The 13,584-nt window shown below is 45.2% G+C and overlaps 1 protein-coding gene across 1 annotated transcript; it reads right to left on the bottom strand.

Moving 5' to 3' along the window:
* Positions 1-3,875: 3,875 nt before the first annotated feature.
* ZP2 (zona pellucida glycoprotein 2) lies at positions 3,876-10,707 on the bottom strand. Its single transcript, XM_027726171.2, has 17 exons — positions 10,680-10,707; positions 9,157-9,240; positions 8,975-9,069; positions 8,202-8,360; positions 7,820-7,864; positions 7,399-7,563; positions 6,893-6,989; positions 6,628-6,809; positions 6,112-6,241; positions 5,756-5,937; positions 5,585-5,676; positions 5,374-5,498; positions 4,916-5,105; positions 4,506-4,641; positions 4,316-4,412; positions 4,144-4,230; positions 3,876-4,055 (listed from the first exon to the last, which is right to left on the bottom strand). The coding sequence occupies exons 1-17, from the start codon at positions 10,705-10,707 to the stop codon at positions 3,910-3,912; spliced, it is 2,040 nt and encodes a 679-aa protein (XP_027581972.1). The 3' UTR covers positions 3,876-3,909.
* Between the last annotated feature and the right edge of the window lie 2,877 nt (positions 10,708-13,584).

A 13,584-nucleotide genomic window follows, 5' to 3' on the forward strand; every position in this document is an offset into this window, starting at 1 on the left:
GTAATTCACTGTGTCATCAGCACTTGTCGGGAGCTAAAGCTGTGAATTCTCAGTTACCAGCAGGTACAACATGGAACAGTTTCACTCCTGCTGCCCTGACCTTTGCTTGTTTGTCAATCTGTCACTTCAAGGCTTCTCATTGTGCCCTTTTAATAAGAGCTGCTTTCTGTGCTGTGCCATCACTGCATTAGTATGGTTTTCCATGGGGACATGCTAAGGAAAAAACTAGGTCAGCACAGAGGAGGTGTTTTTACTGGAGTCAGTAAGGCCATCCCTTAAATGAGGACATAGGTTGTTTTCTTCTTTGAATTATTAAACACTGCAGTAGAGCTAAGAAGCCCTTAGCAGGAGAGGCTGGGGAGATGCTGCCAAGTCCCCTTTTTCTCAGTTGCTCTCTTAGCTTCCTGCAGAACAGCACCAGCCCAGCAAGGAACTGGCAGGAGACTTTCACATGCCAGTGGCACCATTCCCAACCAGGTCTCAGCCTACCCAGCCCTAAGGATCCAGCCCTCTGCCCCTTACTTTAGGCATAAACGTGCCTTAATAGGCAACCACTCTTGTAGCCCTAATCCCTATGTCCTGGGGGACCCAAAACACCTGAAGTCTTTCTAAGGGAATTTGGAGCAACCAACTGTGCTACAGTTCCTGAAGCAGCTGTTCCAGCTCAGGCTGCAGAGAGCCAGTGCTGCCTACAGCTGCAACAGGTGACTAATTCCTCTGCCTCCTCTTGCTGCACATTATCATTCCACTTTGCCCTCCCCTGTGTCAGAAGAGAGGGACATCAGACCTGAGTGTAGTAAAGGAATCCTTTGGACTTGTAAGGGGAGCTTAAACTTTCCTGAAAACACACTCCAGCAAGGGACTGAGAGGCAGCAGCACACACAGAGAAAGAGGGAAGGAATGTGTGGCTGGGCTTTAAGGTAAGCTATTTACAAAGCTAGGAATAAAAGCCTCTGTTTTCCTTGATTTAAATAAGTTACACGAGCCTTCATTTAAACTGGCCCTTCAACGTCTGCAAATAGAGCACAACTAAGCCACCCTAGGAGTATTATATTTAATCCTCCCTAAGACAGATCTCTCATGTGCCACTTCTGACAATCTTCCCCTAGGCAGACAGTGTGAGTCAGGGACACAAACCAGGCAAGAACAACCCTCCCTTTGACCTGGATGGCTGTCACTGTGTGCAACCTTTGTCTCGCTTCCCTGGGCAGTAAAAGTAGTACAAAATATAGAAGTCAACAAACAAAAGTAAAGCTCTTACCTCTTCCCTAAGTGAGGAAACATGAGGTCTTTTAAATACCCTCATAGTAGAAGTCTCCATATATGCGAGCTATGTAAGAAATATTTTAACACAGTGGAATATTAAACTAGCATTTCTTTTCCATAGTGTTTACACAACAGTCACTATAACATTATTTAGTAAACTCCAACCATCCTCACACAGACTCCATCCAGCAATGAGAAACAAGGAAACCTCTGCCTGAACATGCCAAGAAGGATGGAGAGAGGGGTTATTAAGAGTAGTAGGTTTGCTTAGGTCAGAAGAGCTAAAAGCCCATACAGGTAAGTACAACATGCTGTCAAGTACATAAACCCTCTTCAAGCACCACTTTTCTGGCATTTGCAGAAATACTTCATATTCCAGCCAAGTGCTAAGTCAATAGGACTTAAGTATAGTAGGAGGTTTGCTGGACAGTAGCCCAAGTAACCACTTCAACCCTAACCTCTGTCTAACAGACAGTAAGTGACTTGAAAATAAGTAGCTCCAATGAGATCTATGGTTTCATTGTATTTATACTGACAGTATAATTTTAATTAAACACCAGTATAATGTCTTCTCACTGATATTCTCAGTACTCCATGCTCTTTTTACATGAAATACACCTTAGTATTTAGAAAATGTCCCCTGAAACCTGTTGCATGAGGAATAGCTCATTAATAATGCTTCAGCAAAGTAAGAGCTGGGGCAGACGAGCCCCCAGCCCTATGCTGTTTATGCATAGCATGTTTGACAATTAGCAGGGTCTGCATAGTGACTTGACCTGAAGCCCTGAACATGCAAAGAACATGGAGCTGGACTTGTGATGATCACTGGCCCTGCTCACACAGTTGCTAGACAGTGTTTAACCCAAGGCTGTTACACTCCTAGTGCAAAGCACTGTCATCCCTTCTCGTTCTGTCACATGCAACTGTATTTTATGCCTTATTTCCTTGACTGTGCAAAGTAATATGTACAGAATACAAGACAGAAAACAACAGCATGACTAAGACTGCCTCACCTAAGGTGGGCAGTGTTACATCTGCACATAGTGCTGTCCTTTTCTATACTGAAAGCTGCAACAGACTACGTTTTAAAAACATACACTGAACTTTTAACAAAACACTCAATGTATTCCTTACCCTGCTGAAGGGGAGTAACTGCTAAGACAAGTCTACTTTTGTGGCCAAAGGCAAAGAATATAAGCTTTCCCTGAAAATTTTGGCATAAGACAAAAGCAAAAGAAACTATACCTTACAAGTGAATGCACTAAAACTGCAATACTGGTGACAATGGGAGGAGTAGGAGATAAACTGAATGTTAACTTGCTGTACTAACAGACATGTCCCAACGATAAGTCCTAGAGGAGTGGAAAGCAGTTGCTGTAACCAAGCAGAGCATAAGGAAGCCACAGGTCAAATGCAACCTGATGAAGTTGGTGTGGCACAACCAGTGTTCAGAGGATTTGTACTAATGCAAAGGCAGCTTTAGAACTCTCTGTTCTCCCTGCCTGCAGGCTAAACTTACTTAAACCCTGTTCTGCCCACAATCTAGTGTTATTTGATTTACATGGTAATTCCCTTCAAACTTACTCAAACTTGGAAGACATTCCTTTAGAGAGGAACATACCGAAGAAGTCAAACTCTTGGGTTTGATAGAAAGAGTATTAATAGCTCAAGTAATAGCAAAAGGTGACAAGAGAAATCATTATAGCCTCTTCTGGCATGTGAATAAATTTGAAGAATTTTCTAGTTTTTATACAATATCAAAAAACTGGCATGTAAAGAAAACTTAGAAAGTGAACTGAAATTAGTTAATGCTATACATTCCCTCTTTTATAACTCAAATGCCTCTTAAGCAGAGGGGGAGGAAAACAGTTACAATGAATAGCTTTGCTTCTAAGCATCAGCAGAAAGATTTTGCTTCAGTATGTAAGTATTGCAGACGAGACCAATGGTCATACCCCTTTTGCCCCTCACTCAGTTTTCTGAGACTCCAGATTAAATATTTCTGGTGCTCCTGTTACATGGCCATGAAGCTTCTGGCCATCAGAAAGATCAGCTCTGGCAGCAGAAAAAGTCTGGTCCACTTTGGTTTTCCTGAGGTTCTTTTAGACTGCTGTACTCTAAAAAGGGAGGCTCCACTATAGATCTCCTTCAAAGACCTTTCACAGTTCTCCAATTCCCATAGTAAGGAGAAAGGGTTTTGTTGTTTGGGTTTTTTTTACTATAATGCTTTAATACAAGTCTTGGGTGTGTTGCTAACCAATTTCAATAAAGCCAAGTTCTAATTTCCAGCTGCAGCACAGGGCTCAAGATCTGAAGGAGCTGCACAGACCGCAGATATTGGCACAACATGGATTTCTTAAAAACCCATTTGAATGAAATCACAGTTGTGAACAAAGGTATTTGATAAGCACTTCAAAAAGCAAATTGCCTGCAGAATCCAACGGGAATTTAACACAGCAGTGGGCAATTTCAGAACAAAGACTCAGGAAATGAAGTGTTATAGTCATTGCTAAAGCCAAATCTACAATAAGGAGATATTCAGAGGACCAGAAGTATTGAATTTCATAAATAAATGTAGGAGAGGGAATACATGACAGACATAATTGACAGAGTGACTACTCCAAGTTTATTTAGCAATATACATTAATGTACCACATTCACCATGTACGCTCTTCTCTTTAGGCATTTAAGAAGAGCCAAAAATAGTAGCATTGTAGCCACCAGAGAGAGAATACCAACAGCAGTCATTGCAAAGCCAGCCCATGCCTCCTTGCTCAAGAGAGTGCTCCCTACAAAGCAAAGGGAAAGGTAGTTTGTGGAGACAGCTCTTTATTAAACCCACACAAAACACCCACCAGCACCAAACTGGCTCAGTACCTCTGGTTGTGGACCATTCTACTGGCACGAGGAGAACAGGACCCCCCAGGCTCACCACTGCAGAGTTCACCTCTGGCATCCCACTTTCTGCAACAGAGACAGCAGAGTTGAACCCCAGAGTGCAGTGGACTATCTTGGATCAGTGCAACCTAAAGAACTACTCTGGCATTACCTCTCTTGCTTCTAGATGGCCTTGGGCATCTTGCCATGCACAGTGGGGAGTCTGGGTGGAAACGGTCACAGAGCAGAGCACTGCAGTGGAAGTACACCTAGGACAGAGAATGAGAGCTCCATTATTACTGTATTTTGAGACAATACCTGCTCTTATTACTGCTCCCAAGTAGGAGGATAATGTCACTTACTAGGCCAGGGAGGGCTTTGTCACCAGAGACAAAGGCAAAAGTCTTTACTTCCAGCCTTTGGCGATAGTTGGCATAGCTGACCCCATGCCCCACAGGATGGAACACAGTCCTGTAGCTGTCCAGGTCATACTCACACCTGCCAATAAGTAAGAAGCAAGTCAGAACAGCAGGGTAAAGAAAGTCTGGGTTGTTGGGTTCAATTTTTTTTTTTAAGCAACAGGTTAGAGTTCAAGGTAGAGGTGCTACTATCTTCCTACAGATTCCAGCATACCAGGGCAGTACTTGAAAGGCCACCTCAAATGAAACCCTTGTTCCTGGGGCTCTATTCCTAAGGACGGTGCAGGGGAAAACTAGGAAATACTCCCCACCCACTGCAAAAGATGTTTCTTTTTCTCTGGCAGGGCACTCACCCATCAACAACGATATTCCACTGGGGAAGTGAGCTTGGATCTTGTGAAGCTGTTGCCCAACAATCATCCAATACCAGGTGGAGGTTGGGATCATTGCGGTTCAGGACCTGAACTTCCAGGAAGATGGGCTGCCGTAGGTACCTCACTATGGGATACTGATCCTCACGGTACGGCTGCCTGTATGAGTCCTCTGCAAGAACCAAAGCCCCGTTACATAAAGTCAGTGTGCAAAGAGGGTCCTGAAGGCAACTCTGGTCTCAAGCTCTTCAACAGCAGCTGGTTGAACAGCTGCAGTCTGTCCTAGAGCCAAATGTGAGGCATCTACTTCCAATAGCATGACTGGGAGGAAAGGAAACACCAAGCCCTAGAAGCCCATGTGCTGGAGCAATTCACTCATACATCCTCCCCTCCACAAGCTCCACTTCATTCCCAGCCACTGAGCCCAGTGTCAGCTTTACCTGGGTAGCTCAGGAGAACTAAGGAGAGGGAACCTCGGTTCACTGAAGGAGCCAGAGGAGGAAGGTTGTTTACTTTTATAGTGAGGGAGGCATCACCACTGCTGAAGGAGCACAGGACTGTTAGCCTGTAACAAGGAAGGAGTAGGTGAGTCTTATATGAGCATATGGATAATACTTAGTCCTGGATATCCTAAAGAGGTTCCAGACACACCTGAATTCACTGTCCCTTGAGATCCTGCCCAGTGAAACATCTGCTTGTAATGCCCTCACCTCATTCTCGTAAACAATCTTCTCCCCATCAAACTGTGGATGAGTAGCAGCATTAGTGAGGGTATTCCAAATGCATGAAGCCCACCCCCATCAATCCTGGCTACAGACTTACCCAGTACCTGGTCCCACACCCATTCAGTGGGACATGAAACCAAACCCTGTCATTCAAAGGCGACTTGAAGGCTGGCCGGCATACAGGATCTCTGAGCCTAAGGGTATCCAAATCCAGCAGTGGTGTGGTACTATCAGCAAGGATTTCAAAATCCATGTGTCCATCCTGGGTGCATACAGCAGCTGTAACAGAAGTTCACAGAAGTTGTCATGCCAGTCAGTGACAGCTCAGTCCATCAAGGGCTGTTGGTGAGACAAACTGGTCCATCACAGGCAAGTGTAAGAACCAGGCTGTGCTGAAGCATCACCACCCAGGCAGCACAGGGGCTGAGGGCACTGCAGAAGTCACTCACTTACCTATGGGGGTGTGCTGGTCACAGGGGCACTCAGGGTGCATCACCATTGCCACGGTCTCCCCATGGAAGTGAAAAGCCAGTTTCAAGGAGGACATGTAGGACTGAAGTCCTGAGCAGCTCTCCCCATGTAGCTGAAGGAGAAGAGTTACTCTCCTAGAGCAGGACTCCACATATATGTGTTAGAGCTGTTTAGCTCCTCCTGAGGCCATTATGCTCTTCAACCTCAGCTTATTTGTTAGCTTGCATTGCCCCAGGCATGCAGAATACCTACACCTGCCCCCCCCAGGAATATTTTCACCTCCTGTTTTTGCCAAGAGACTCTGTGAAACCCAATTTACCTTTGAGTGATGCCCATCTATTACAAAGTCAGTTAAATCACACCTGCCTTCAGCCAGCCACAGGGCACATGACTGACTTGAGAGATGCTTTTAGTCAGAATCAAAGCTGCTGTGCTCTGGTTCTTAAAACACCAAGCTGGTATCACACCAATACCTGTGACTCAAGGATCAGAACTCACCCTGGACTTCAAGACTCCCCTGCTAATATGCAACCTGACCCCTCTTTGCATGTCCAGAGTGATTCCATTTTCCTGAAGCTGATCCATGGGAATGGTCTTATCTTCTACATCCACAGCCATAAGGGTCCCTGGGAAGGCTGGGATGACAACAGTCATGTGTGTGGCATTACAGATTGCTGGACCTGCAACAACATCTTTCGTTACATTGAACACCAGTTTCCTTGGGGCAAAAGCAGGTCAGGTTCTGACTTTTTCTGTGGGTTACCTGGTGCACAAAGCATTCTTGTCTCCACAGTCAGCCTGCTTTCAGGAGAGCCATACATGAGCTTGAGTGCCACAGTGTAGAGCACCTTTTCATTGTACTGACAAAGAAGATGGAGCTCTGTTAGTGCTCAGCTTGTGATCCATCACAAGACCATCCCCACAGGGTTATGGACTACATCAGACTACTGCTGCTGTTCATGTTTGCAACAGCAGTTTCTTCCCATCTCACCCTTTCTAAAAAAAGCTGCTCATGAGACTGCCTGTCAGATGATCCCAGGACAGGCTACAGCTGTGCTGCTGTCTGAGGTGCAACACTGTGCTCCCCCATTTCATTGTGCTGGGCAGTTCAGTGACAGCTGTGCAAAGTCAAACAGCTTTACACACACCAGCTCAGCACATCAGCTTGACATCAGCTCTGCCCATGGCCTGAAAATGCTTTCCACAGGTCTGCAGGAGGGAAGTGCCCAGCAGCACTAACTCCTCAGTGCCAATTCTCCATCCACCTACCTTGTAGGACACGACTCCAGTGGCAGTAAAGGCCACCTGAAAGATCAGGTTGTGGCCATCAACTAGAAAGTTGTAGCCTTGCTGCATTGCTTGCCCAAGGCTTAGCTGATGTATTGTGGTTCCATCATCAACTGACAGAGTCCAGGACAATGGAGCTGCTGGAACCTGCAAAGCAAGAGATCCTTGCTTAGGGAGGGAAGGCACAGAAGCAGGAAGGCATTAGACCTTCCCCCCTTGCAGTGCTGCCACCTCGCAGGTTTTACATTCAAGCACCCTTTACTGACAGCATAGAACGAGACTTCCCAACAAGGTGCAATTACACCAGAGAGATAACTACTCCAGCTTGGAGACATCAGGCTCAGTTTAGGTCAAAAAACCCAGACACTCCCACCTGCTCCCTTTGCCAGCAGAAGGCACATACCATATGCTCATCACCAAAGCTTGAAATGAGTCCTAGGAAAGTAACCTGAAACACAGAAACAAACAGAAGGCTGCAGGGCTGTAACCATGGAGGAAAACTTCTATTATAGCTTCCCAAAGCAGACAGCCAACATCAGCATCCCAGTTCCCCCTGCAGTGGGGCAGGAGCCAGACTGTGTGCCTTCTAATGACCTCCTGCAGACTAGCTCTTCAAAGAACCAGCAGCCATGCCAACATGAACATGCAGCCAAGAGACCTCCCTGAAGGTGACTGGAGCTTTCCCCAGCTTCCTGCCGATCCCAGCCACACAATTCCAGGAGACAGCCATCCCACCTTGCAAGCCTCAAAGCAGAATTTATAGCACTCCCAGTTCCTCTACTTACTGCCATGAAGTCTTTTGTACAGTTTGTTGTGCCAGCAAAGACAGGAGTCATGACTTCATCTGCATCAACATTGTCACAATGAGTGCTGTAGGTTACATTCATCTCCTCTCCCATTGTGTCATTCACCATCACCTTCAACATTAACTTGTGCTGACCATGCTACAGACAAGATAGATTGGGGGGAAAAAAATATGTTGAACAGAAGATATCTGAGAAAACTGCAGGAGTCAGAAGAAAGCTTCAAGAACTAGCAGGTTGCAGTGTCAGAGTCAGCTGTTCAAAAAAACTAAGCTAATGAATGCCAAAACCAAGAGTCTTCTAGCATTTCAAATGCCTAAAAGCAACAGATACCATGGGTTTGGCCTCCCATTTACTACTCTACCTCAACTGCTGTGATTAGCATGTGTTGTTAATTGCTCTGTCAATATACATACATTTAAATAGAGTAGTGCTCTGAAGCACTTGAACCTGGTCCATATCCCTACAAGAAAATCTGTAAAGTAGCTCAAGGCCTTTACAGGAGAACACAGCATTTATGGCAGGCTCTGAGGGGTTTAACCCACCATTGAGAAAACAAGAATTCTGATAGTTTTTTTCAACTTCTGACATGAACTCTTCTTCTGTAAGGGTTTTAGTTACCAGAAGTGTATGTATTTTCACTCTTGAAGAAAGCTAGAACTAGAAACCCTTTTAAACCCTGTCCTATCCAGAAAAGAAAAAAAAGAAATCCCACGCTCCATCACAGCAGCTTCCCAGAAGGAAAACCCCTTTACCTCCAGGCTGGTGCAGTTTTCAAACGGGACACTGAGCACCAGCCTCTCATAATCCACAGCGTGGTCACAGGACACGACCTCCTCACCACTCACATCTAGGGAGGACATGAAAGATTAGCCCTGCAGACAGGCACCTGCTTCCAGGCTACAGCAGGGAAGGCCAGGGCAGAAGCAATACATACCAACAACGTACACATGCCAGGAGTAGTTGCCAAGCTCTCTGGAAAACTCAACTTCCATCCCATCCCTATGACAGGTCACATTCTCTGCAGAGGGAAGACCACCATGAACTCCATTACCAGGCTGCTTGAGGCACACACCCTGCAAGCCCTGAGCCAGCCCTGCTTCAGAGCCCCCTTCCAAGCCAAGGCAGAGGGGAAGCAGCTCCAAGCAAGCCTAAAGCCCACATCCACACCACTGCCAGCCCAGAGAGGACACCTTACCCAAGAGCTCCTGATCCCCCAGGCCATCAGCACAAGGAGCTAAGGGCAGCAAAAAGCCAAACAGGAGCAGCAACCTGCAGGGAAGAGAACCAAATGAGAGAGCAGCAGGGAAAGGACTCAGCTTCCTATCCCTCTCCAAACCCCACTCACCACATCCTTGAGGTGCTCCAGCACTGCTGCTCCACAAACAACCCCATCTCTCCAGTGGAACCACAAGCTTGCCCTCTGCCTGCCCAGGGAGGGTTATATAGGACCCGGGTCTGGCTCCACACAGGTGCCACCTTTCTGCTGCCCTGGGAACAGAACACTTGCACCTGCTGCTCGTTGAGATGGGAAGGCTCACAGGAGACCTTAAGGTGATATTGAGTCTTTAGCATGGATTGTTATTTCCCTCTATTTTGAAGGCATTTTTGTCTTGCTCTGATTGTGTACTCCCTTCACTCCCTTGTCAGATAGTGAATAGAAAAATGCCTGTCTTTCTGGCAGTTACTTTTTAAAAAGGAGATTTCTGTGCCACTTTGCTGTCCCTGTCCCTCACACGCTGGCAGCACTTGAGACACCAATGAGCTCAGCATGGCTTTCCTTGGGACTGTTTGTAGCACTGGTGATTATATCATGGGGGAAAAAAATTCCCCAAAACCAAAGAGCCTGAATGCCAGGTCAGGTCTTTTACTTTTGAGTACTCACAGCAAAAACACTTATTTGATATGTCACTATGATACGATAGATAATGTCACTGCTTCCAGCCCTACAGAAGCCCCTCAGTTTGCTTTTATGTGCCCAGTATGGCTGGGCATCAAGGTGTGAGGGTGAGACAGAGCTTTGGCAGAGTTGGCTTTGTTGCCTTTCAGTTTTGAGTATTTTTACCTATTGATTAAGGCCTTGCTCCTGAAATGACATGTGAAGGCACTGCGAGGATGCCCTTGGACCCACACCTGAGCAGTGATCATGTTAGGCCCCAGATCACGGGTCTCAGGCAGCACCAGTGTGGGTCAACTGAGCCTGGCGTGGGTCACACTGAGCCTGGCGTGGGTCATGCTCAGCCTGGCTGTGGGAACTGGCTGCTCAAGAGGACATCCAGCAGCAGTGTCCTGGGGCACAGCAGTTTTACCGCCCTAAGAAATTAAGAAATAAGCTTTTATTGTTGTTTAAATGTTGTCGTCATCTCTGAATTTTGTAGCCACGATTACCCGGTGTGACTAATTTCATTCTTCCCTAAACCCATTAGTTCCAAAGATCTCATTAGGCAAGCAGACACTTACTTGCCTCCCCTTGCATGGCCTTTACCATAGCACATTTGGTGCTTATAAAAGTTGGGATGAGGAAATGTGCTGGATAATACCTCCTGCAAAACAGATGGCACAACAACATCGCTGTGCATACGGGGCTCCAAGTTATCTAGAACAACATAACTAGTGATGCTGCAGCCTTTCAGTCTAAATAGTCCATTTAATGGGTAATATTTTATTTAAGATAGTTCTCAAAATAATAGAGCAATAATCATATACCTAATAAAATCCAATAACAAATCAAAGCTGCCAGTCAAATAATTCATTAGCTTACATCACCATGTACCATCACAACAGAGTTTCTCTTGAGCCTGGTAAGACATTTCAATTGGAAGTGGTTTTGAAGTTCTTTTCAAACCCAAAAAGAAAAGCTTCATTCTAACTACCCGGGGAATTTAAAAAGTTCACAATTTTGAGCTTTAGTCTCAAAAGAATAATCTCCATTCAGACCGAGAATTTAGCTCATTTGATGTTGAATCATTTATTGCATTTCAAGTTGAGGTTTTTGGATGGGACAAAGATGAACGAGTACCAGGAGTTAAAAAACAGATGAAGATTTTGTTTGGTCTTTTCTTTTTTTCTCTCTTTTTTTGTGATGCCCACTTTTGTGACATAAATAATAATGAAGCTTGCAAAGTCTTGGAGCTTCTCTCCAGTTGACATGGGTTTTCCTTTACCTCTAATTAAAACCTGGAACAATAGTTTCCCACTTAGTATTATACAGAGTAACGTTCTTGTAAGATCAATATTTTCAGATGTTGGACGATAAAACTCACTCTGAGATCAACACTTTCTGTGCTGAATTAATAAAGAAAAAAGCAAATGAAGGTACTTCTGTAGTAGAAATCATAAACCTTGAAAATGAGAAGGACTCTTCTGCCACCAAGTCACTTTTGTGGGTGTATTTAAGGACATGAAATGCCAACATACAAGAAAAAAGCTGTTCCTGTCTCCTGTCAGGCACTGGTGGTACAGGTAGTATGTGCCTTTTACTTTTGAGAGTAAAAAGGCTTACACTGCCCAGTAAAGAAAATAAAATCAATGGCATCAAGAAACACCTAATCTGAAGAGTATATATGTACAAGTATACGTATGTACATGTATTACCTGTCTTTGCTAGTTTTTTCTAGTAGCTGTAAATTTGACTCAGTGCTGATTGCCTGATTAAATAGAACACAGAATAAATTACTGCTTTTTTTATTAGAAAGGTGTTAATGCAGTGCAGGGAACTTGAGAAAGGCCTGAGGGTGAAACTATCTTCTAATGTGGGGATGGAGGTTGGCCTGGGTGAAGCACAGCCCTTCCTCACTGCCCTGAGATGGCAGGACAGCACTGGACACAGCTGTGTCTGTGGATGACATGAAGGAAAACCAGGGACTTGGTTTAGTCCTACCTACACTTATTTATTTGAAGATTCAAACCTGTCACAGGATCTGACTGACTCTCCTTGTCCTCCTGGGAAGAAAAATGTTGGTACAATTTCATTCCTGAAGAGCCTCTTAAATCCCTGTCTGAGAAAATAATTAGGAGAGAAAGCCCAGTTGGAGAGGTCTCTGGTGCATTACATGGGTGCCATTATGGGATGCAAATGAGGTGGCAGAACTCCATTCAGGGGTTGCACCAACTCCAAGCAAGGAGTTGGTTTGTGTCGCTACTGGTTCTCTAATGGGAGCACAACAAGCAACAAAACCCCACTGCTAATTGCTGAGGGCAGAGTCTCTGAGATCCAGGTTAAATCAGTGAGTCACAGAAAACAGCTTGGCAAAAAGTAACATTTATCTGGCAGCTGTTGTGAATGTGGCCAGAATAACCCTCAGCCTGCAGCACCACATGAAGCTGCAGGTAGAATCTTAGTGACTTCTCAGCTGCTGTTTGAAAATTGACCTTTTATGTGACTTGCTCTTAGTAATTGTTTTAAACCTAAAAATCAGAATTACGGTCTAATTCTGTAAGTTTCTACTTGTCACTGAAATCAGGGAAATTATTTCTAAAGCAAGAAGTGGTCACATGTGATGGGAACTGGACCCATTTATTCCCAGGCAAGGACCACAGTGCCCAGGAAGGGACAATGGGTGCAAGCCAATCATGTTACCATTTCTTGAATTCCCTGTGTTATCCTAAGGAAATCCTGCACATTTTTTTGCATCTGAACCAGAGCTTACAGTACTAGTGAGATGAGTCTTATGTTTGCCAAATTCCTGAAGATGCCCTGATGAAATGCCATTTACAGGGCTGTGGTTTTGCCAGCTGTGACTCGCAGACCTGCTGGGGGGTTTATCCAAACACCACCCTGTTCCTGACAGGTCTGTCTTCATCCCCACACCAGTTTGTGTACACAAAATGGCTTCATGGAAGTGCCTGGTTTGGCAGGGCAGTAGCTTGTTTTCAAATGCAGCATCCCAATTAAAGATGGGTTACAAAGGACTTCACCAATAGGGGTAGCTGCTCATGCATTTCATCCCACGGAACTCAGGGATACTTTATTACTTAGGGTGAAACCTGGTTGCACTGACATTCACGGCCTTTTGAATGCTTTTTGAAATTTTTGAAGGTTTTTTTGAAGTTCAAGGTCTTTTTGCAGTTTTCCCAGAACAAGTCAGGCAAAGACACAGAGAAGATGAAGGAATCCCCTCTATGTTTAAGTAGTCAAATGTGCAACCAACTGTAAACGGCAGAGGCGCCTCCCAGGAAATGAAAGCATTCCCTGCACCACGGCCTGGCTCCCTGTGCAGAGCTCCAGAGAAGCTGCCTGCAAGGATGAACTTTGCCTCCCCATTCTCCTCCTCACAGGGACCTCTCCACTTGTAATCATTAATGAACCATCCCTGTAATGGAGGAGTGACTGTACAGTCTGGATATCGCTCAGAGCTGCCTTGGG

This window comes from Pipra filicauda, unplaced genomic scaffold, assembly GCF_003945595.2.
Source record: "Pipra filicauda isolate LSUMZ 115617 unplaced genomic scaffold, ASM394559v2 scaffold127_size2900866_pilon, whole genome shotgun sequence".
Classification (NCBI taxonomy): Eukaryota; Metazoa; Chordata; class Aves; order Passeriformes; family Pipridae; genus Pipra; species Pipra filicauda.